Raw genomic sequence first — 23882 nt, forward strand, 5'->3', positions numbered from 1 at the left:
TAGCAGAAACTTGCCACAGTGACATGAAATCAGCTGTGTTGCCCTCCAGTAGCCCAGCACAGCTATTAATGGGGCACCCGGAGGGAAATTCTCTTTGATGGGATAAAACGTGCATTTGCTTACTGTGGGACAAATTCAAGCTGACATCAAATAACTCCCACAGACTTCTCTTTAGGTATTGTTGTTAATGATTCCTGTCCATCCAAATAACCAATTCACCCACAGACACATAGAAGAAGATAAGTAAATTAAGCATGATGTGTGTGTTGTTACTAATCAAACTTGATTTAAGTCATGCAATCATCCCTTCTCCTTTTAGAAAGAAAAGTAAAAGGAGGCATCAAAAAATCAATGGAGAAACATTATGCTCATCTCCTGACAAAGGTGCAAGAATTAAATTTTGGGCAATGAATGAAGTGGAAAATGTAAATGGCTGTTGACAGAGGTCCCTGCCATAGTATGCCTACATACATAGCTAAAAACAGTAGCAGCTGTTGGCAGTTTTTGAAGGGATGATGGAGAAGGCCCCCTAGGCCTAGGGACCTGCAAAGGACAATTCTAGGACAAGAAAATTTAAAAGCCTTCAAGGTGCTTCTTCCTCTGAGAGGGATGCCCACACAGTTTCTTGAGGGAACAGAAGCAATGTACACGTTCAGAACCTACACAGGTGCATACAAAGGGATCATAAAGAAGAAACTTGCATTGGTAGAAGGCTCCCTACACTAGAGACAAGTTTTACTATCAGTGGAATGAATCTGTAGGATCGGCCCCCCCTGTTAAGTTTTTCATCTTGTGAAATGCAATGGTCAAGGCAGGGGTGTTAAACTCATTTGTTATGAGGGCCAGATCTGACATAATTGGGACTTTGTTTGGCTGGGTCAAGTGTGTCATAAAATGTAATGCCAGGTAGCGGAGATATAAACTTTATAAAGGATACAAACATGATTAAAAATGTTATTTTTTTTAACTTAAAATATAAACATGCTATTGCTAGGGACTGTCATTCCACTCGTAGGGTGTAATTCCATTCCTAGAATGCTTCTGCTACTCCAGGGGGTGTCATTCCATTCCCAGAATGCTTCTGCTACTCCCAGGGGCCATCATTCCACTCTGGGGGCTGTCATTCCAGTCCCAGAGCACAGATTCTATTCCTAGGAACTGTCACTCCACTCTGGGAGCTGTCATTCCAGTCCCAGAAGGCCTCTGCTACTCCCAGTGGCCATCATTCCATTCTGCAGCCTGTCATTCCAGTCGGACCAGAGCACTGTTTCTATTCCTTGGGACCATCATTCCATTCTGGGGGCTGTCATTCCAGTCCCAGAGTAGTCCATCTGGGACCATTCCACATTTTCTTTGCAATTTTTTGTACTGCTATGTATTTCAATGGAACTCATACAAGTCAATTGGCATTCCGGCTCCCATTATCTCCAATGAACCTTCAAAGCCTCTCCCATTATTTCCAATGGGCAATCCTGTCATTTTTTTTAGTACATCCCTTCCCTGGCAGCCTCTTTCTCCTCTGCTCAATGATCACAGAAACATCACCAGCAGACCAAACGCAGAAATTCAAAGTCATCCCAGGCCCAACGTGCCCCCCCCCATAATAACAATGAAACACCACAGCCTTGTTCCAGGTTCAAGGGCAACTACAGAAAGTGGCCAGCCTCCAAAATCAACCCTCCCTTTCCCATCCCCCAACCCAGTTATGCTACTCAAAAGCAGCTGCAAAGAGATCTCATTTAGAAGGAGAAGTAGGCACAGGAGAAGCAGGTGAAGATGAGGCAGAGTGAGCTGGGAAGTTCAGCAGTCCTGCCCTCTGCTCCATGCACTCAGCAGCAGCTCAGAAGGGTGAGGATGGATAGGGGAGGGGGCAAGGGGGAGAGGAGAGCCCCACTCGGGGGCCGGATCAAAGCCCTGGGCAGGCCGGTTCTGGCCCACAGGCCATAGGTTTGACACTCTGAGTTAAGGTGTCTAAACTGGAGAAGATATTACCAACCACAACACAGCATTTACACCATCATTTTAGAATTTAGTTCAAAGATATTGCTACTGCTATGATACTCAGAGGCAGTGTTACATAGGGCTTTAGGAATGAGCTGTGAGCAGCAAAATCTTTGGTTCACATTTCACCTCAGCCATGAATTCACAAGCTGCTATTTCAGCTATTTTTCTGTAATACTGGGGTAACAATACTGACCTATTTTACAGAACATCTGTAAGGATTACTGAAGTGATGTAACATGCTCTGAACCCTCAACCTAAAACTAAGCATTATGATTTCCATGTGTAGTAAACCATTTGTGACTACTTGAGAGTTTTGTCCAATGCTTCCTTCTGCTGGTGGAAGAGCACTTCCATCTGCCAAGGATGAAACTTCAATCAGCTTCCCTATTCCATCATAGATACCCACACTGTACCCTGTGTTGTTCTAGGAGACCAGGGGACACTATTTCAAAGGCCAGGTTAGGTTGAAGCAAGACGGGATAGGTGGGAAAATTCCATTTTGTTAGTGGAACACTACTTGTGGTTCACTGAGAGCAGCCTAACATATTGTAGGAGATTTAAAATTGCACTAATGCACACCCCTAGTCCTATCATCCATGCATTCTGTCATGCTGACACAGAATTCTACACATTCTGTGATTAGAGCTAGAGCTACAAATATGTCAGCAAACCTGTTTGATAAATAAACGTACCTTGTACAACATAATCAAACTGTGAACTGATCAAGGATCCGTTTGGACTGCATTAACTATTTATTTATATATTTAATTCATTAAAATCCCATTTTTCTCCCCAGTGGGGACCCAAAGTGGTTTACATTATTCTTCTCACCTCCATTTTATCCTCACAACAACCCTGTGTGGTAGATTAGGCTGAAAGAGTATGACTGGCCCAAGGTTACCTAGCAAGCTACCATGGCATGAGAGGGAATTCGAACCTGGGTCTACCAGATACTAGTTTGACACTCTTAACCACTACCTTGCAACACTACATTGGCTCTTTAAGCAACTCAAACAGCTGCCAAACAAGATTGCAGCTGTCTACTCGTCAGAAGCTATCTCACATCTGATCAGGGGGATCAGCTGGGAGTTGATTGGTATCCACCCTGCCCCCTCAGTGAGAAGCTGCAAAAGGAAAGGAGAAAGAGCTCTCTTCCCCTCCCTCCAGGCTTCCCAAGTACTTACCGTGATTTGGCGGGGGACACAGACGTCTTCACAGGATCATTCCCGCGGGGACAACAGACAGGCTGCACCATGCCATCACCAGGAAGTGACATCGGGCGACGCTCTGGCAATGGGGCTGGAAACTTGATGGTACCATCGAGTTTTCAGCCCCATTGCCAGAGCATTGCCCAGCGTCACTTCCTGGCGATGGCATGGTGCGTTACAGGGAGGAATGGTCCAGCCGGGGAGCATGTTTCCCCTGCCGGATCGTGGTAAGTACTTGGGAACCCTACCTCCCTCCTCTAGGCTGGACTGGGCTAGAAGCAATGCTTTTGATCTCTGCATTGCAAACAGGTGAAAAAGAGCTCATTTTTCTTCCCATCCTTCCAAATTGGCCAGGAACACAAATACTTTTAATGTCTACATTGCAAAACAGAGCACAGAAAGAGCTCCTTTCTCTTGCCTGCACCCAGGCTTAGCAGAAAAGATGCAATGCTTTTAATCTTTGCATTGTAAAAGTTAGAGGAGACAGAGCTCATTGCTCTTCCTCCCTGGCTGAGTATACAGCAAAATTCCCATGCCAGGAGATCAGAAGCCCATTCCCAGCTGATCCCTCATCAGCTGGAAATCTGCTTGTGACGGCTGCAAGTAACCTGTTCCTGTGAATGCACACAATGAAGTTACAAACTGCCATTGATTAATTGGCTGCCTAATCACCACTGGTGAACAAGAAATGAACCAAATGGGTAGGAGGTTAAGCAGTTCATAATACAGGCAACTATGCAAATATGAAGATCTAATGTGCAGATGTCGGAGGGTGGTTTGGGTGAACATGCAATACAGATTCCCTTCTCACATCTAGCCTCATACATGGTATTTCATATCCACAATTGTAGCAAATGCAAACCTGTGATATGCTGCATACTGCTGAGATAACATATAACTAAATAGGAAAGCCCAATAAACAAAACATCACAAAATTAGATCCTCTGATTTACTTACAGCCAGATATGTCGCTGCATATATGCTCAGAGCTGCATCTTTGGATGGAAATGTTTTTCTGGCTTTCATGATTAGCTCTGGGTTTCCAGAGCATGCTTCTGCACTGCTGATGAACTGTGTGAACTGCTGGCATCCAAGAGCAGTGTAGTTGGGTTTGCAAAGTGCAAGAAAATGTGGTGCAAGATTCCCAGTTACTACTTGTCCTGCATTTACAAATATATCTGTTGCAAAAAGTCCAAATGTGTAAATACCTACAGAAAGAAAAAGAATAGGAAGAAGTAAATTTCTGCACTTTTGATACAAGGGAAATGCAATATTCAAGTAAATACAGCACAACATCTTACATTAGCCAAGTGATTCAAAAACAAAAGAAATAAGGTATCTTGGATTTTGCTGTGAATTCTGAGTTGGATCCACAGGAAAAGTTAACAGAAGGTCTTGGTGGAGCTGATTAGGGGTGTGTAAAAAAACCCATATTTTTCGGGTTCAAGTATTTTGAACCCGAAAAATATTGTTACTTTCTGATATTCTGAAAACCCAATACCAGTACAGTATTCAGATTCAGGAAATATTCGGGAAACCTGAATTTTTCGCTCCATTATACTCTATGGGAACCATTATAGCTAATGGTACCCGTAGGGTATAATAGAGAATTGATCCAGGGGTATCTGGGGCTTGGGGGGGCTTTTTTTTAAGGTAGAGACATCAAATTTGCAGCATAGCTACTAGTACCTCTCCTCAAACCCCCCCCCCCAAGTTTCAAAAAGACTGGACCAGGGGTCCAATTCTATGGGTCCCCAAAGAAGGTGCCCCCATCCTCCATTGCTTTCAATGGAGGGGGAAAGACATATAAAGGGATCGTGGTCCCTTTAAATGCCTTCTCCCAGCCGTGCGACTCTATGGTTTGGAGGACTCTGAAGGTGTTTAAAGGCTTGCAGTCCCTTTTAAAAGCCTTTGAAGTTCACTCACTGCAGAGTCATGTGGCTTGGAGAAGGCATTTAAAGGCACTGTGATCCCTTTAAAATGCCCTTTAAGTTCATCTATATGGCAGTCCCGAAAATCCTGAATATTTTTAGGATTTTTGGCGCCTGGCCATTTCTGACAGAAATCACTATCTGGCTGAAACAATATTATAAAAATACCAATAAGGTGTTTTTCAGATGTTTTTTCAGCTCAGATTTAGCCGAAAGCACATCCCTAGAGCTGATCTTTCCCTGCCTTCCACCTTCCTCAAGCAACCAGCAGTTTATCCCTGAGGACCAGGAGAACCTCCTAAGCAAAATGGCTCAATGATGAGAGGAAATCAAGGAAAAGTTCTCTTTTTCCCTCTTCCATTTGCCGATTGCATCAGCAACAACAGATCTCATTGACTGTGGCAACAAGGAGACAGAAGGTGCAAAGAAAATCCTGAATAACTGTCCCATGAATGTGCTTTCCAGGGATGTATGTAAGGCAATTTTATTTTTCCCCCATATGTTTTTTATTCACTTAGTTCACAGATTGCTTTTTTAAAATGTGAAAACATCATGTGGCCTTGAATCTCAAAGCTATTACCTATTGATTTACTCATTTCACGTAATAACTGCTTTGAGTTATTAGGAGAAGCCAGCTATAAAAGCCAGCTATATATAAAAAGTTTGCATGGCTTGCAGCACTGCTAACAGCATTCTGTGTCCCTAGATTGTTGGTTCTCAGGGGTCCCTGCCACACGGCAGGGAATTAGGTGCTCGTACCGCGGCTAAAGTGAGCCGCGGCAAAGTTGGGACGGCGCGGCGGGATCTCACAGATCCCCCGAGCCGCGTCGCAACGCTCCCCGGCACGATCAGATGCCGGGGAGAACGCAGCGGTGGGAAGGGGAGCCTGGCGAACTGCGCATGCTCACACATGCGCAGTTCGGCCAGGAGCCGGGGATGCGCCGGCGCAAGGACGCGCCGGCGATCCCACGGCCAGCGTTGCTGCGGCCCTTCGGAAAGAACCACCTCGGGAGGTGGTTCTTTTTCGCCGCGGAGCAACGCTGGAAGGGACGGAACCGGGACGGATCCGGCACGCTCCCCAGATGTTGAGGTGGGATCGTGCCGGTTTGCTCCGCCCCTGTTCCGTCCCGCTTCCGGACCAAATGGGCTCGTATGAACAGGGCCTGGCTTTTGGAAGTAAGATCCGCTCCTAAATTACTGTACTTTTTGCAACTCAGTTGCAAGGTAAATCCATGCTTTCCTTCTACTGGACAAAGAACACAAAATGAATCTCACATTAATGTAACACTGAACAAGTTCATATTTTAGTTTTTCATGTTTAATATTTATCAATATATAATAAATTAAGCTGTAATCCTTACAGCACTATGCTAAACAGTTACACCCTTCTACACATAGATTTCAAGAGTTAATTCTGCTCTGGACTGCACTGGAAATCCAAATGATATCTGTGGCACTTCTTTCTGAGTATGCTTCTATCAGCTTCATGCATTCAATTACTTCTTTCAAAGTACTGGTTTAATTGGCTAATTTAAGAAGGCTGCCTAACTGCCATATAGCAATTCACAAAACCAAAATAGGACCCATGGTAAGTAAGAAATACCAAAAATCAGCAAATACAGAGCTACAAACGATTATAAAATATCTCAAATAATTTTTATATATGTTTGTATTATATTTTTACAATTTATTCACAATATATTATTTATTATATAAGCCTTAATACAAACATCTAAGTATTATCTCTTAACATATCACAAAAGATATTGTGATATATAAAAATTAATTGAGATATTTTATAATCATCTGTAGCACGGTATTTGCTGATTTTTGGTAACTGCCATACAGGACAGTCTTTAACAGTGCAATCCTAAACAGACCTATATCTCTATCAGTCCACTGAGATCAATGGGCTTAGAAGAGTATAACTCGGCTTTGTGTATTCATCCCAGAAAAGTTCTTCAAAAGTTTAAAGCTAGACATAAATCCTTACAGAAGAGGACTTTGAGAACAGATATTATAATTACGCATGTAAAATTTCACCAGCCAAGAAAGCCTCTGAGCTCATCATGGTTCTAGAGACCCAAGCACTGCCAACATAAAAGAACAATATTTGGGGAACTGGATCATCTCCTTTCAACTTTATTTCTTCCCCAACCAAGTTAGATGAAGTGCTGAATCTCTCATATTGCTAGACACACACTCTTGTAATTTCTCTGCCTCTGAATAAACTTCTCCATATTGCATAGTCAACAAAATATTAACAGAACTGAGAAGCTATTTATTCCAAATAGTTTATTATGAAAACTGCATACATTAGGACTTGGGTATTCATTGTTCATCAAGAAGAGATGTGTTCATCTGATTACTGAAATGAAAAAGCAGATGCGCTATCATGTGGTAAATTCTTCCAAGATGAGCAGGGAGGAGTGTTTTCAAGATCCTTAGAATTCCATCTAGGAATATCAAGCTTCAGTTGAACTTGAGAAGCATCACATTTGCCTTAAGATACTTTGGCCCCGGGCATACGGGCCGGCTGCAACGCGGCTTCTCCGAGCCGCTCCAAACTTGCTACGCCGCGGCGGGATCCCACGGATCCCCTAGCTGCGGCGCAGCACTCCCCGGCACGCTCAGATGCCGGGGAGGAAAAGTCCGAGGGGAGGGGGGAGGCTGCCGAACTGCGCATGCTCGGGCATGCGCAGTATGGCTGGGGGCCGGGATGCGGCGGCGCAAGGACGCGCCGCCGATCCCACAGCCCTGCCTGCGCCGCACCAGTGGTTGCAACCACCTAGAGAGGTGGTTGTTTTTTGCGGCGCGGTATGGGCCATTGGAACGGATCGGGGACGGAGACGGCACGCTCGCCAGATGTTGAGGTGAGATCGCGCCTGTTTGCTCCGCCCCGGTTCCATCCCGCTCCCGGCCCAAATGGGCTCGTATGGACGGGGCCTTTGAAAACTTTTTACAAGAGCAAATAAATGTTTTATGAAATGCCTTAAATCTACTCTGCAGAAATAATTTTGATTCATGCCAGTTTTTTCTTTTTTTGAAAATCTCAGTTTACTAAGTTTACAATGCATTATATCTAAATATTGTTGTGACTCTCAAGATGAATAAAAAGAACACCCAGGAGCTGCAAATCTCTACACTGGAGAACAGACACCTGGGAGGTGATATGACTGTCACCTTCTAATACCTAAAGAGATGCCACGTGGTGCATGAGGCAGACATGTTTTCAGTCATGTTGGATTATTGGACTAGGTCTAATGGATACAAACTACAGCAAAGGTGCTTTCATCTAAATTTGAGGAAGAACTTTCTGGTGGTGAGGTGTTTTCAACATTGGAACATTCTCCCCTGTGAGGTGTTGGATTTTTTGTCATTGAAAACTGTTAAAATATCAATTGGATACCTACTTATTGGGGATATTATAGTTGTGATTCCTGTGTCAGCAAAGGGGTTGAACTAGATGCGCCTGGTGGTCCCTACAACTCTTGAGATTAAATAAATAAATACTACTACATCTCCAATGAAGAGTGGAACTGTTCTGTGCTTTGTTATTCCACAATACCTATGGCAAAGATATGCAGTGATTTGGCAGCCAAATATGGCTTTTTGAAATTCCACATGGCTCTTATGTACACTGATCCTCAATGTGACACCTGTACCGTGTTTCAGAAAAGTGGACAAAAACCTCACCTGGTACATCTTGAGGTTGGCAGGTGGTTTCTACCTTGAAACACCTGCCATTGGAAGAACAGGTAAGCTGTGAGTAGGGCTGCCAAGCTGCGGTGGGGGATCCGTGCGTCTTCACAGGATCCCTGCCGCGGGGGACAGCGATACGCGTTGCACCGCCGTCACCAGGATGTGACGCTACGCGTCGCTCTGGCAATGGGGCTGTTTGGAGTCCCGTTGCCAGAGCGACGCGTAGCGTCACATTCTGGCGACGGCGGTGCAACGCGTATCGCTGTCCCCCGCGGCAGGGATCCTGAGAAGACGCACGGATCCCCCGCTACGGCTTTGCAGACCTCTCTGTGAGTCTCCCTGAGGTGCCAGCCTCATACCAGGGACAGAAGTAAATTTTGCTCGTTTGGTTGATGGAGCCACAGAATGAGTACCTATAGCCTATGGAAATCTCAAAAAAAAATGAACAGGTCTTCAAAGAAGGCAGGCCATATGTTTGCATCTGGTGCTCAAACGTCATAGCTAAAGTTAGGTGGCCTAATTCCACAGAGTTAAACACTGCAAGGACCAATCCCAGAAAGAGTGAGAAGATGCGTTTTTCAGCTACATCCTTCAACAGCCATTGCTTTCTTTCTCAGCTGAGACAAGGCAAAGATAAACAGCAGTGATGTAATCCCCTCAGAAGTGACAATGAAGTGGCTCACATCAGCTTTCTGCTGCAGCAAGAGGAAGGAGAGGCCCTTTTGATCACTAAAAAACTACACTATACGTCATGAGACCTGCTTGGATGAAAAGCCACACAGGATGGCTGCTGAGAGGAGCAGAACTGGACAAGGTCACCACTCTTCCTCTTCACACTAGCAAAAATGCTGATTGGATTCAACCCAATTCAAATATTACATAAATTCACAGGCTGTGGTCACACTGGAGGTTAGGCACAATCTGGGCATATCTGTAAGTGTGCCGGTTCAAATTGTTGTGGGAAGGACCGACCAGACAGCACACCCTGCAGCGGTTTTCCCATGAGCTCAGGCCTGTAGCTAACATGGGGCCCACGGGGCCCGGCCCCCTTGTGTTTCTTCTGGGCCCCCTTCCCTCTGGGGCTGCCCCCAAAGTGCTCTAATTTACCACCTGCACTGTACTTCCATTTAATTAGCTGGCAGGCCCCCCCAGGGCCCCCTCCCAAAGAATTCCCTAGCTACGGGGCTGCATGAGCTCATCCAGTGGTGAGGCGTCAACATTATTGCAGCGCTTCAACTAGAGTGTGTTGCCCAGTCAGTTTCCTTAAAAATCAGGTGGGTACATGCACATATGCATTCATGAACTTATGTGAATATTGGCAGCTACTCCAAAAACAAAAAAAACCCCAACTGGTGGAAATGGATCTGCGGGTTCAGACTTCCCATCTGGCTGCAGTTCGTGACAGGGGAGTTCAGACAGCTGGAAAAGCTGAGTGGAAGTGCTGTCATTGGTAAAGACTGGACTTTCCCCGATGCCTGGTTACTCTGCTTCTTTAGCGGGGCACAACAGGGAGGCCACCACTGGGGCACAGAAGGCAGATGTCGTTGTCTGATCATGCTCCTTAAATTCACAAAGGTACCGCAACGATATCACTGCAAACTGCTCATGTGACTACAGCCACAAAGTACTTTTCCTCTGGATTAGACTAGAGCTGTTCAGTTTCTGTTCCTGGAAAACCAGCACAACTGATGCAGTGTTAAACTATGCATCTTTTGATCATTGTGTAAAAAACCACAAGTATGGACAAGAAAGAGCGCAGGTCATGTCATCTAACAATGTTATAGGATGCATAGTGGCCTGTAATTTGGATAACCAAGATTCAAATAAGAAAGGTTTTATCCTGTCATCATTTGTTCACCATATAACTAATGAAGAATTAAAAGTAATGCCAAACATTCTTACCAAGGAATCTGACAGTCCTGCGCACCAGTGGATTTATATAGCAACAGTCTCCGGTTAAGATTGTTTTTTCTTGGTTTTCAAAATCCCGCGTGGCCATTTGTAGGCAAAACACGGCAGTTTCTCCAACAATTATCTTGATGGGAAAATAAAGAAGAAAAAGGCACATCAAATTTCAAGTAAATAGACAACTGATTACCACTCATCCCCACGCTACACAAGCAGTAACTACCCTTGTTAGAATTTTAATACATTCCACTGAATTACAACTATCTGCTGTTCAGGGATGAGCCTGAGGCCTGTAGCTCCCTGGAAATAAGCCCAATAGTTATGCAACAGTAAGAAGTTAAAATATAAAACGCACCTCCAGATTTGAGAATGTCACCAGTCACCAATCAAGTTTACAAGTTAACTCTGATTTGACAAAACTGGTATTTCTGTTCATCTTGTTCAAAGAATACTATTGATAATTAGTTGCTGTAGATTTTCCTGGTTGTGTGGCTGTGGTCTTGGCATTGTAGATCCTGACGTTTTGCCAGTAGCTGTGACTGGCATCCTCAGAAGTATAACACAGAAAGATTTTATTTATTTATTTTGGCATTTTTACCCCGCCCTCCCCGCGAACGGGCTCAGGGTGGCTAAGATGGAGTACTCTCTGTCTTTCTCCATCTTTCTGTGTTATACCTCTGAGGATGCCAGTCACAGCTACTGCCGAAACATCAGGTTCTACAATGCCAAGACCACGGCCACACAACCCGGAAAATCTACAGCAACTAATGAACTCCAGCAGTGAAAGCCTTTAACAAAATATTATTGATAATTCTACTGCGAGCTGTATCTTTTGAGCATATGTTTTTCTGAGAAGAATGTAAACATTTTAAAGAATACACCATTGTTATAAGGTGCACGCCCATTATTGCATGCATCTCCTCTGAGAGTACCCGTGGGCTTCTTTTCAAAGAAAACTCCAGAAGGAAGTTATTGCAGGATCAGGAACAGGTATGCTAGTCTTAGCCAGCAGGAAGAACTGCATGGACAGACACACACAGCAGGAGGTGACAAGTGCTAACTGGGAAAGCCTGAATCAAGGCCACTGTTTCCCTGCTTCATAAACATCCAACACTTCTCTACAACAAAATGGGAATAAAGCATTAAAGATACATGCTTATCATACATATCCATTCATGAGGCTTTAATGAGCCTCAGCGGATGAGAGCGCTCTGGCCTATGAGAACACAATTGAAGACCACAGCTCAATTTGCATCTCTGATGTTGCACACTTGGTGAGTGACCTTGAGGCAGCGTTTCACCATTTCTCGTTTGCTAATCTGCCATTTGGATGAACTTAAAAAAAAAAATCTTTCAATCTTCTGGAGGGCAATCTGAGAACTTTGGTTAAAAGTAGCAATCGTTTAAGCCTTTTACAGATCACAATCAGCTGGAATATAAGACAAAAAAAATTGAACAAGATTAAAATGTAAGAATATGTCAACACAGTTTGAGAGGGAAGCTCTGTTGGTCTGCAGTAGAAGAGTTAGATTTGAGTCCAGTAGCCCCTTAGAGACCAACGAGACCTTTGCAGTATAGGCTCTGGAGAGTCAAAGTTCCCTTTGCTAGAGAGTTGCGTCAAAAGATAACCATTGGTCTAATCTCTGACACAAAAGGAGCTTTGACTCTCCAAAGCTCATACCCCCAAAATCTTATTGGTCTCTAAGGTGCTACTGGACTTGAATATACATGGCCAATACAGTGTTACCAGCAATGTTCCCTCTAAGCTATGGAGCCCTGTGAGCAAAAATTCTACTTTGTGAGCTACTGGCATTAAAGTTGTGAGCAGGAGCTTTGGCTGCTGCATAAATTAGTTTGCTCTGGAGCCCTCCTTCCTGAGCTGAGACAAAAATGTGTGAGCCAGAGGCTAAAAAACTGTGAGCTAGCTCACACTAACTCAGCTTAGAGGGAACACTGGTTACCAGTATGCTGTTTATAAGACTACCACACCTGTGATACAATATAAAATGTGAAACCTTTTTTTAAAAAAAATTCTAATCCAGCCTGTAGATTTATATAGGAAATGACTTTTAGTTAAAAGGCAACATATAGTTCAACGTAGTATATTTTTTTTACAAGCAAATTGTATTGCATTCTGCTTTTTTAGGCTTGCCGGGTCCCCTTGCCATTGGGGTGGGGGGATCTGGGGGGCACTCCATGGGTGGGTGGGATGCTGCGCACATTGTCCCTGGTGCGATAACATCACCTGGAAGTGACATCATCGCATCGGCAACATTGCATGTGACACTCTGGCTTCTGGGCAAAACTCTATGGTTATTTGGCTTCAAAACCATAGCGTTCACCCAAAAACCAGAGCATCACTGACATGATGGCATCACTTTTGGGTGATGTCACTGCACCAGAGACATCATGTGATGATATCCCTTGTTGGGGGTGGGGCTGGCCAACTGGCCACTGGTGGATCAGAGCACCCCAAAGCAAGGGAACCCCTGCTGGGAACTGGGGGCTGGCAACCCTATATTTTTTCAACTGAAGGGTTATTTCTGAATATCTCTGCTTTGCATCCTCTTTTTATCTGTAAAACTATACACAGGTCTTTCAGAATTTAGTCATTAGTCCCTTCCCTAATATCCCATATGATACAGAACCAATGAGACTAGGTCCCTTTAAATGGGTGTGTGGCTTTAAATGGCCTATGTGGCAGGGAGAGTGTTTAACAGTGAATCCTGCCAGAGTTACTCCATTGATTTCCATGGGGTTACACCAGAATAATTCCACACTGAACTGAACTGAACTGGTCAATGACCCAACCACTGGCATAGTTCTTTCATATGGAATATCGCCTGCCTCTCAAAAGAGCAATGTGATTAAATGTATTTCCAATATCCAATCTTTTAAAATGCCTCATAAATGAATGGGAGCCATTCAGAGTTAAGCCATTCCTTGACAGCTGGGAGAATGTGCAAAGGGTACCTCTCAGTGCCAAACAAAGGACCTGCAGATTGAGTACTGTGAATATGCAGTACCAGGGGTCATTTCGTAGAAAAAGAGCTAGGGGAACTCATTAGCATAACTCATTAGCATATGCCACACCCCCTAACATCACCGGAAGTGTGTCATGAGGCCACACCTCCTGACATCACCGGAAGTGTGTCATAAAGCCACACACCCCGCCTCCAACGGTCCTGGCCGCCGGTGCCGGCCTTGCAGCTCCACTGCCGAGCCCCATGAGGGGCCCGGCGGTGGACCTGCAAGGCCGGCGGGAGTGCAAGGAAGCCCCGCGAAGGCCCTCCCTGGCCCCAGGCAGGCAGGGGTGGGGAGAGGCGGGGAGGAAGCAACTTACCCTCCCTCTTCTCCTGCCTCCTCCTGGCTGAATGAGGGCCGGAAGCGGGGCGGCCGGAAGCAGGGGGCGGGGCTTCGTCATGTGCCCCGCCCCCCGTACCTCACCAGTTCCCCCGTGTTCCCCCCCGAAATGACCTCTGTGCAGTACTCCTACAATAGAAGTGTCACCTCCAATTAGGGTTGCCAAGTCCTACCTTCATAATAGTGGGGGAGTCCTGCGCCCCGTCTGGGAATTCTTTCATGCACACACCACAATGACATCACCCAGAAGTGATGTCATCATGCTTGGCACGTCACCGGGCAATGCTCTAGCAATCAGCCTGAAAACTCTATAGTACCATAAAGTTTTTAGGCTAATTGCTAGAGTGTCGCCCGGCAACATACCCAGCATGATGACATCACTTCCGGGTGACATCATCATGCTGGGCACGTCAGCCCAATTTGGCCACTTATGGGTGGAGTTCCCCCCTGTGGCCGGATCCAGACCGGCGGGTTGAGGGCCCTTTCAGTGGGAAAAACCCCGCCCTCCCCCGGGGGACCTGGCAGCCCTACCTCCAATGTTTGAATGCCACAGACTGCCCCCACACACCAACATCAAATCTGTAAGAATCTACTGTACTACATTATAAACTGTCTTGAAAGGACAAGACAAATCAAGAGATTTCTGATTGTTGACCTTGTAAGACAAACATTTTCAAGTTTTCTCCTGCGCCTAAGCAAGCCTGAAACTGAGATCAAAAGAAATGCTGAAGTTCAGATTTCTAAAATCATAACACGGCACCTCTTGCACATAGATTTTTGAGTGTTCTGACTGCACAACCCAAGAAGCTTTAGCACAAAATTATCAATGCCTTTTAGTAAAAGAACTTTTTTTAAAAAAATAACCCCAAGATTTAGAATGTATATCTATAAACACAGTAATTATCAGTGATTAATTTGAATCCTGTCTGCCAAGCTTGGACATTGGGAAAATGCATGTCTGTTTGAAATCCTTTTGTGGAACATGAATCAAGCAGAGCGCATAAGGATAAAGTTTAACTTAACTTGGAATGCGAGTTATTCAGAATTATGGGGGGGGGGACAATAAGTAACAAGAGCTTGGTATATCTACTTCTATGGTTTTCTCATCAAAAACACTTCAAAGTATGATTCATTATGTGAAGATCTGAGTGTTTCTGACTGCATAATATATTTCACAAGTAAACTAGTCCCCTTCCTAGCAACCTTCAAAAACAAAACTCTGTTTATATGCAGCACAAGACAGATACCTTCTCTCTAGTGTTTTGCATGTTGGCTGATAAAGACAAACACAACTGGCAATGGTTGTTTTCGGAATGTACCTATCAAAACGGGGGAGAGAGACAGGCATTACACAGATTTTCATCTTTAAGTTGAGGCCAGGGTTACTCCTCTTTATGACCAACTGAAGTATGACTGGTCACTGGTAGTTGGGCCTCGTTGGCAAGCCTCATGGGAAATCCAAGCAGACCTTTGCACCAGGACTCCAAATTTTCAGGTGATAAGAGGTCCTGACTGAGCCCTCAAGGCACACAATGGTAGAACCTTGATTCCAACCAAATATCTTAGCAAAACAAATCACTTGCCTTAAGGCTGTATAATAATAAGCATTTATTAGGTAAGAAACATTAAGTAAGAGACAGGATTATTAAAGAACAAATTTTACTTAACCTATGATTTATTTTACTTATTTATTTATTTTATTCAATTTATACCCTGCCCTCCCCGCAATGCGGGCTCAGGGCGGCTTACATAGGGGCAAATGCCAATATAAAACATAATTAAAACCATTTAAAATCCAACAGTACAAAACATTCATAACGAGTTACTGACTAAAGTGCTCTAGGTGTTCTACATGAAATTTCAGAGATGGCATATTTGAACTGTTCAGCATCGTCTGCTCCAGGGAAGCATTGATGTTCCCTCATCCAGGGCCAGGTGAAGATGGAATAATGATGATGGATTTACATGGTGCACCTTGCAATAAGATACAATACAAAAATTCACTTTCAAATAACAATCAACTAGCACTGGTCAGCATCGAAAGAGGGGGGGAAATCTAGCTCATAGTGCTTTGCAAGCTTTTTGACAAGCAAACAGTCGATAACACTATCAAAGCTGAATTCTGGGGCAGGCTATGCCTTCTGCTGCCAAGGTGCTCAAAGCTGACAAGTAACTTGGCTCATTGTGGGTTGCAGGCAATTACCTGGGAAATGAGGCATACTTCTGAGTAAACATGCATGCATACTGTGAACAGTAAAACAGATTTGTGCATGGGAATTTGTTTTGTTTCTTTCATTTTCATTATTAATTACAAAATGGACTATTTCATTATTGGATTGTTTCATTATTATTTCTTTCATATAGTTCTTTCATTTTCGTAATTCTATTCAGTTTTGATTCCATATTGATTCCAGTGAATAAGGCTGCCAGCTCTGTTTTGGGAAATGCCTGTAGAATTTGGGGGTGGAGCCTGGGGAGGCTGGGGTATGGGGAGAGGAAGGAATTTAGCAGGTTATAACCTCACTAGCAGTAAAGCCCGTTGTGGAAATAAATACGAGATCTAGAAAGAGGCTCTGGGGGAGTGCTCTGGCTTTGGGCAAACAGTGTCATTTTGCTGTGGTGACCTCAGCAGGGTATAATGACAGAGTCCACTGTTTTCTCCAGAGGAACTGATCTCTGCTCCCTGAAGAGTAGTTGTAATTTTGAGTGATCTGTAGCCCTCACCTGGAGATTGGCAACAATTGTTACCCAGGATGAAATGGCTGGTTTGGAGGGTGGAGTCTATGGCATTCTACCTGTCTGAGGTCCCACCCCTCCGCAAACCCCACCCTCTCCAGGCTCCACCCCTCAAATCCCTAGGAATTTGCCAGCCTGGAGTTGGCAACCCCATCTCCTTCCCAGCTAACCATCAACCTACCATTATCTGCCCCTTTGACTTCAGCTGACTTCCGCCCTCCCTTCTGCAGAGCAATTGTAATTTTGAGCGGTCTCCAGCCCTCACCTGGAGATTGGCAACAATGGTTCCCCATGAGGGACTGAGTGGTTTGGAGGGTGGAGTCTATGGCATTGTACCTGTCTGAGGTCCCACCCCTCCTCAAACCTCACCCTCTTCAGGCTCCATCCCTCAAATCTCCAGGAATTTCCCATCGGGAGTTGGCAACCCTATCAGGATTGGCCCCAATATGTTTTCTCCCAAAGGCCAAAGTAGGTGACTGGACCAAACTAAGTTGCCTACCATCAGGCACTGAGGGGAAAGTAGGGTTGCCAGCTATAAGGAGGGAAATACCTGGAGTGTTGGGGGGTAGATTCTGTAGAGGGCAGCATTGGGGGGCGGCGGAAGGACTCAGCAGGTATAATGTCATAGGGTCTACCCTCCAAAGCATCCATTTTCTTCAGGGGAACTGATCTCTGTCATCTGGAGATCAATTGTAGCAGTGGGAGATCTCCAGGTCCCACCTGGAGATTGGCAACCCTAGGGGAAAGTCTGCTGCACAGCAGGGGGTTGAAGAGAATGGTGTGATGGGTGCTGGGCCAAGATTGGCAACAATAGTTCCCCAGGAGCAAATAGCTGGGTTGGAGGGTGGAGTCTATGGCACTGTAACCTGTCTGAGGTCCCCCTCTCCGGCCTCCACTCCTCAAATCTCCAGGAATTTCCATACCTAAAGCTGGCAACTTTATTTCCTCCCCTCTCAGTAGCCTCTTATTTTGCCTTAAATTGGTTTTGATGTCAGCAGAGTGAGAAAATGCCAGAGGCTCTGGGTGGGTGCCCCATCGTAAATGCACCAAACAATTCCTAAAGATTTGCCAAAACACTACTCTGTCAGGGGGAGTATGAGGTGTGGAATGAAGTCCAGCTTCCATATGCAAAAGACCTTGAAGGTTCCATATGCAACTGACATTCCAACTGCCTTACGGGGAGGGGGGTGAGTTTGAGGTGTGGAATGCACTGAAGTCCAATCAGCTTCCATATGCAAAAGACCTTGAAACGCTAGGCGGGACTGCACAAAGCAGCCAGTCAACCCAGCCAGCGTCTTCTGACTGACAGTTCAAGCGTCCATACACTAAAGGAGTGCATTTTAGAACTTTGGCACCCACTATTCAATTATATATAAGGAGAGATAGAATCCACCCTCCAAAACAGCCATTTTCTCCAGGGGAATTGATCTTGGTCATCTGGAGATCAATTGTAATAGCAGGATATCTCCAGGTGCCACCTGAAGGTTGGCAACCCTAGCAGTGGGATAACCTCACCCCCTTTTCAGGACTGTGTACTTCCATGGTTTTGCATCCAAACTGGACAAATCTCAGGAGGATTGCAGTAGTCCCCGGTATATCCACACTTCCAAATTTCCAGGTGAAGCAATGACCAAATATCTAGTCTTAACATTAAAGTCTATGGGAGAATTGATAGGAAAGATTCCAAACAGTAACACAAACAGCATTGCAGCCACTTAGCTTGAATAAATCAGCCCCAAACACTCACACGTACAAAGAACAACAGACACTGTGACATCAGCTACAAAGTCCCACCCCATACCGTTCAGGGTTGTAACAGCTCACATGTCTACAATCCTACTAACTTCAACTTGCAGCCATTCAAGAAAGCCCAGAGCCTTTCTCTCTAAGGTATACATGAAAACATTACTTGAAAAACAGTGGAGTGAGTGATACGGTTTTCTCCACACCTTCAAAATGCCTGATTTTGCTTGCTGCTGAATGCATCACAATTCCAGCTTCATGGGCCCTCAAGCTGACTTGGACCCTCAGAATTCTGTCCCATTGTCGTTCCCCCCCCCCCCAGTGGCCCTGCTCTGTTTTGTGAGGGGAAAATATCATTAGGAAAAGGACTGAATGGCCTGTCATTACTGCATACTTCTCTACTCAGATTTTCAGTTAACCAGGCTGCTTTGAGTAATTTTGAAATACTGTAGAAGATTTTAAAATTCTCGATATTGAGCTTCAGCTGGGTATGACACTTCTTCATCTTGGTTTACAATCTTGCCATGGTGCCCCCTGAAAAGAATATTATTTTACTGGTTTAGCTACCTTGTTGTTGTTGTTAGCCATTCAGTCATATCCAACTCTTGGCGATTCTATGGGCCAACTCTCTCCACATTTTCCAATCTTGTACTGTTTCTTTGAGTTGTTCCATGCTCAGGCTGGTGTTGACTTTTATGGTGTCTAGCCACCATGTTCTTTGGTGGCCCTCATTTTGCCGCTAACCAATCCAAGCATAATTGCTTTTTCTAGTGAGTTCTTCTGCATGACATATAGTGGTAGCTGCGTACATCTGGGCTGATGACCTGGCTAGCCAGACAGTCCACTTTTGGTGTGATAACATGGCAACAGTACAGGTCATCAACTCCTTAACGTCTAGGTCCTCCAGGGTAATGGCGCTTGTCTGGACTTTTACCCTCCAATGCTTGTGCTACAATATATTGTTTAAGGCCAGGCATGTGCCAGGAGTCAATAACGGGGTCGTTGATGTTGATTGGAGGGCTGAAGCCAAGAGGGCAATGGGCTTAGCTCTTGCCCCCAGCATGCGCCGGGCTTATATGCGAGCCGGCCAACAGTTTGTGGCTTTTAGGCAGAAAGAGGACCTTCAGCAGCTCTGGCCTATCCCAGTGTCACATCTGATCCAATTCTGAGTGTCTGTGAAAGGTAAGGGTCTGTCTGTCCATTCCATCCGGGGCAAGCTTTCAGCCCTTGCCTTTGCAAGTAAGGCTGGGGGTTTCAGGGATGACACTGGGGATTTCCATATTCGGAAAATGCTGGATGGCTGGGCCCGAGAGGATGGTGCTCCTCGGGAAATGAGGGAACCTTATTCCCCTGCTGTACTTAAAGGACTGAAACCCCAATGGGTTTCCTTATGTACAGATGCATACGAGGCTGTCTTGTTTCATGCGGCTGCCTTGGTTGCATTCTTTGGGGCCCTGAGAATCAGTGAGCTGGTGGCCCGATCCCAACAGGACAAGTCGGGCTATGCGTTAGGCATAGGGGATGTCCGGGTAAGCAAGGATGGCCTACAAATTACAGTCAGGCATTCTAAGATGGACCAATTGGGTACAGATTTCAGTGGGCCGTTGTTTTGATTCCGACCTGTGTCTGGTTGTGGCACTCAGTTCATATTTGGCATTGAGGGGGAGTAGTGCAGGTCTCCTGTTTATGCACAAAGATGGATCGCCCTTGACCAGTGTTCAATTTTGGTCAATTACCAAGAGGGCTCTGGTTGCTTTGGGCCTTGGTAGTTTCCAATTTGGTACTCACTCTTTCAGAATTGGGGCAGCTTCAACTGCTGCAGCTATGGGATATCAGGGACCTGACATCCAAAGAATTGGCAGGTGGCAGTCAGCACATTACAAGACATATGTCTGGACCTGCAAAGTCTGAGCTGCTCATTCAGTTTTGTTATAACGGGAATGGAGCATGCTGTTTTTGAGCCTTAGTGCTCTTGTCTTGTTATAGTTAACCTAGTTTCTGTTTCAGGTGCTGTTGGTGGCCATCGGAGGAGCCGGGTGCTTATCTGTGGCCACAGTATGGTATTCTGGGCTGCGCACCAGGCCAAGAAAACAACCATTGGATCCCAGTTGGGATGCACTGAGAGGGCAGAGGTCGAGTGGTTAGGCCGAAGAGACATGTACTGACCTAAGTTGATGCAGCTACTGTTTGGAGAGAGACGTGGTCCTCCGCCTGATGTGCTCCTGATACACCTTGGTGGTAATGACTTGGGTCTCATGAAAGGTAAGGCCCTAGTCATTCATCAACTATAAGATATATAGAATAAGTGTAATAAGTACAGAGATCAGGAGCAGAATATAATCTCGCTTACATAAATTTCTCAAAATATCAACATAGGTTTTTTTTAAAGCACATCTGTAACAGACTAGAGGTCCTCTCCAGGGCCTCAGGCTGTTCTTAAGGGCCAGTTATCAGAGGTAGTTCTGCCACCAAGTTACTTTCAGAGTTCCCAAAAGGTCTGGAGCAAAGTAACTAGAAATCTCCAGGCTGACACAGGAACACAGATCCAAGAACAAGTCTGCAGTCTCCACCACAGGCTTGAACAAAGACACACAATTGGTAGTAGTAAGACCCAGTAGTCTGAGACACAGGATTTAGACTCTGAAGTTCGTGAGGCTTAATAACCCAGTCCAGGTAAAATATAAGTTTCTTTATTTAAGTAAAATTGTGCAAAGTTATAAAACACGAGACTTTAGGCAGTGAAGGACAAAACAATAAATCTAGGCTTTTCCAGCATAGCTAATTATTTACAAGCAATGTACAAGCAGTTTACCCGCATAAGGCTTCAAGGTACCAAAGTCTTTGTAGACGCAGAGTGCAAGTCCAGAGTGCATATTCCTATCAGTTTGGTATTCCAAGTACTCAAGGCATAGTGAGGGTTGCTTCAGCGTATTGACCAGGCTTGGCCAAGATACCCAAAGAATCCTACATGGTCACTAAGAACCACGTTACTTATAGGAAAAAGGCTACGAATGATCCAGGCCTGTTGACCATTCACAGTCTTGCAAAGTGATGTCACTCTTGCCAGTAACCAGGGTGACCACCATCCCATAATACTTGTTTCTGAGCTCTAGGGAAACAAAACTTAAAATTCTTAAAGATGGTTCCATCTCCCTTCCCACACAGGTGCTATCACTTGGGAATGTGTTAATTAATTAATGGCCCCACAGCCTAGCACAGCTAAGTGCCAGCTGCAAGGAGTCAAGGACATAACTCTCCTTCTTATCAGGACCTTCAGGACCTTCTTCTCTGTCTCCATGGTAACCCAGACACCTCAGTTAGCTTTCTCACAATTTACAATCCACCAAGCATTCCACGGCCTCAAGCAGGCCCTGAGAAGCCTTTGACCAAAGCCTGGTCAAGCAAGCTAGCAAGCAAAATAAAATGGTGTCTGATCTGCATTACAACACCAATTTTTTAAACAATGTAAACAATTTAATTTAAACAACTGAATATGGTAATTTTAAAGTAGCATTTATAACTTTTTCTAGAAATAAAAAAATCTACATATTGCTTAAATATTGTCTTTTAAATAAAATAGTCTTTTAAATAAAATAGAAATATTACATATACTGAGTATCAAATCAAATCAAATATACATTAATAATTACTATATAATAATTTCTCCCTGACTTTCAGGAGGTGCCAGCTTTTTATCTCTGCTGGAGTAATATATTAACACTGTATTTACTTCTAATTATTTTTGCAATACTAGTTGGCCTGACTTTGCATTATTCACTGCAGCATCAGCTAATAGATTCCAATATTATGTTCTCTCTGATAAGGTCAAACAATGTTAACTGTTCAATTCTGGCATCTCACTTGCTTCCAACATTACAAGCTACTTGTCTGCTTTTGTTTATTGGCCTTGTTCATTTGAATAAGAGATTTGTACCTACATTCTTCTTAGTCATTGTGTTGGAATATTATTTTGATTCTGCATTTCTCTCCTCTCAAATTATTTCTTCATTTGAGGCACCTGCTGGTACACACACTTAATGATCCAAATCTTGGTTGTATTATTTCTCATTAGCCTTCTGTTTTGCCATAATATGAACACTTAGTCTTGGTGTTCATATCAAAATAGTTTATTCATTAATACAATACAAAATGCAATTAAAAATTCCTAGAAGTAGCTGACCTTTCTCCAGTTATTCTCAGAATATACTGAGAGCCAGCATGGTGTGGTTACACTGCTGGACTAAGATTTGGAAAATCCAGGTTCTGATCACCACTATGCCATTGAAACTCACCAGGTGACCTTGGGCTAAACACAGTGAGATCCTAATCAGAAATACAGGCTGAGAAAGATATAACTCTGTTTAGGATTATACTGTCAATCTCTCTCAGCCTACCCTACACCATGGGGGGGGGCAACCCTAAGCAGGTCTACTAGAAGGAACTCCCACATTATTTAATAGGGCTTACTCTGGGGAAAGTAGGATTGCAGCCAGGGTGGTTGTTTAGGTTTGCCAGGTCCCCCCTGGGCGATGACAGTGACCTCAGTAGGGTGTAATGCCAGAGTCCATACTCCAAAGCATCCATTTTCTCCAGCTAGCTAATCTCCATAGTCTGGAGATGAGCTGTAATTCATTTTCACTCCTGTATTCAAGCTAATGCTGCTGTTCTGTAGACTCAAATCTTGTCCTGAATTTAAGTTAGGTTTGCCAGGTGGGAGTGAAGGATCCCCTTGAGGGCTTCCATCTGAATGCAAATAGCCAGCATTTTCTCTGGGATTCTTATGTTGCATCAATGAACATTTGCGTCAGCATTCCTGGTTAGACACCTTAACTGGTCAGCAGAATTATTTATGTTAAAAGTACTGAAATGGATCAAAAGACTGTATTCTAAAACATATCTTATAGGATCATAGTGGCTTCAATGCACTGATGATACCTTCATCAGCTATCCTATACCAAACGTCCCTGTATAGTCATCAATTTCGAGGTCTCACACCACAACTGACTTCACTTGCAACAGACGGTACGTACTCAACATAGACAGCTCAAGATAGATGCAGTGCTTTATTTTAATAAGAAGCTCATTTTTAGAAAGGCAATTTATTTCTGTTTTAAGGTGGCAAGTGATAGGAAGTTCACCACCCCAATAAGCAATCTGTTCTACCCACTGTTCTTTCACTGCTGAAAAAAAATTGTTCTATTTATTTTGAAATTCTACTGAATAATTTTGCACTCTGCACTTTTCTCCATGAGAATCCTCCTAGCCTACAATCAAGGTGTCTTCGAAA

General features: G+C 44.4%; 1 protein-coding gene across 1 annotated transcript in view; it reads right to left on the reverse strand.

Moving 5' to 3' along the window:
* Positions 1-4139: 4139 nt before the first annotated feature.
* The window catches only part of PLPPR5 (phospholipid phosphatase related 5), a 74014-nt gene continuing 54271 nt past the window's right edge, over positions 4140-23882 (reverse strand). Inside the window, exons 2-3 of the mRNA XM_015415691.1 lie at positions 10748-10880; positions 4140-4420 (exon numbers count right to left, since the gene is read on the reverse strand). Of these exons, the coding sequence (XP_015271177.1) occupies positions 4140-4420; positions 10748-10880 (414 nt within the window). The remainder of the gene's footprint in view (positions 4421-10747; positions 10881-23882) is intronic.

The sequence above is a fragment of the Gekko japonicus genome, unplaced genomic scaffold (genome assembly GCF_001447785.1).
Source record: "Gekko japonicus isolate JY-2015 unplaced genomic scaffold, Gekko_japonicus_V1.1 scaffold3918, whole genome shotgun sequence".
Lineage (NCBI taxonomy): Eukaryota > Metazoa > Chordata > Lepidosauria > Squamata > Gekkonidae > Gekko > Gekko japonicus.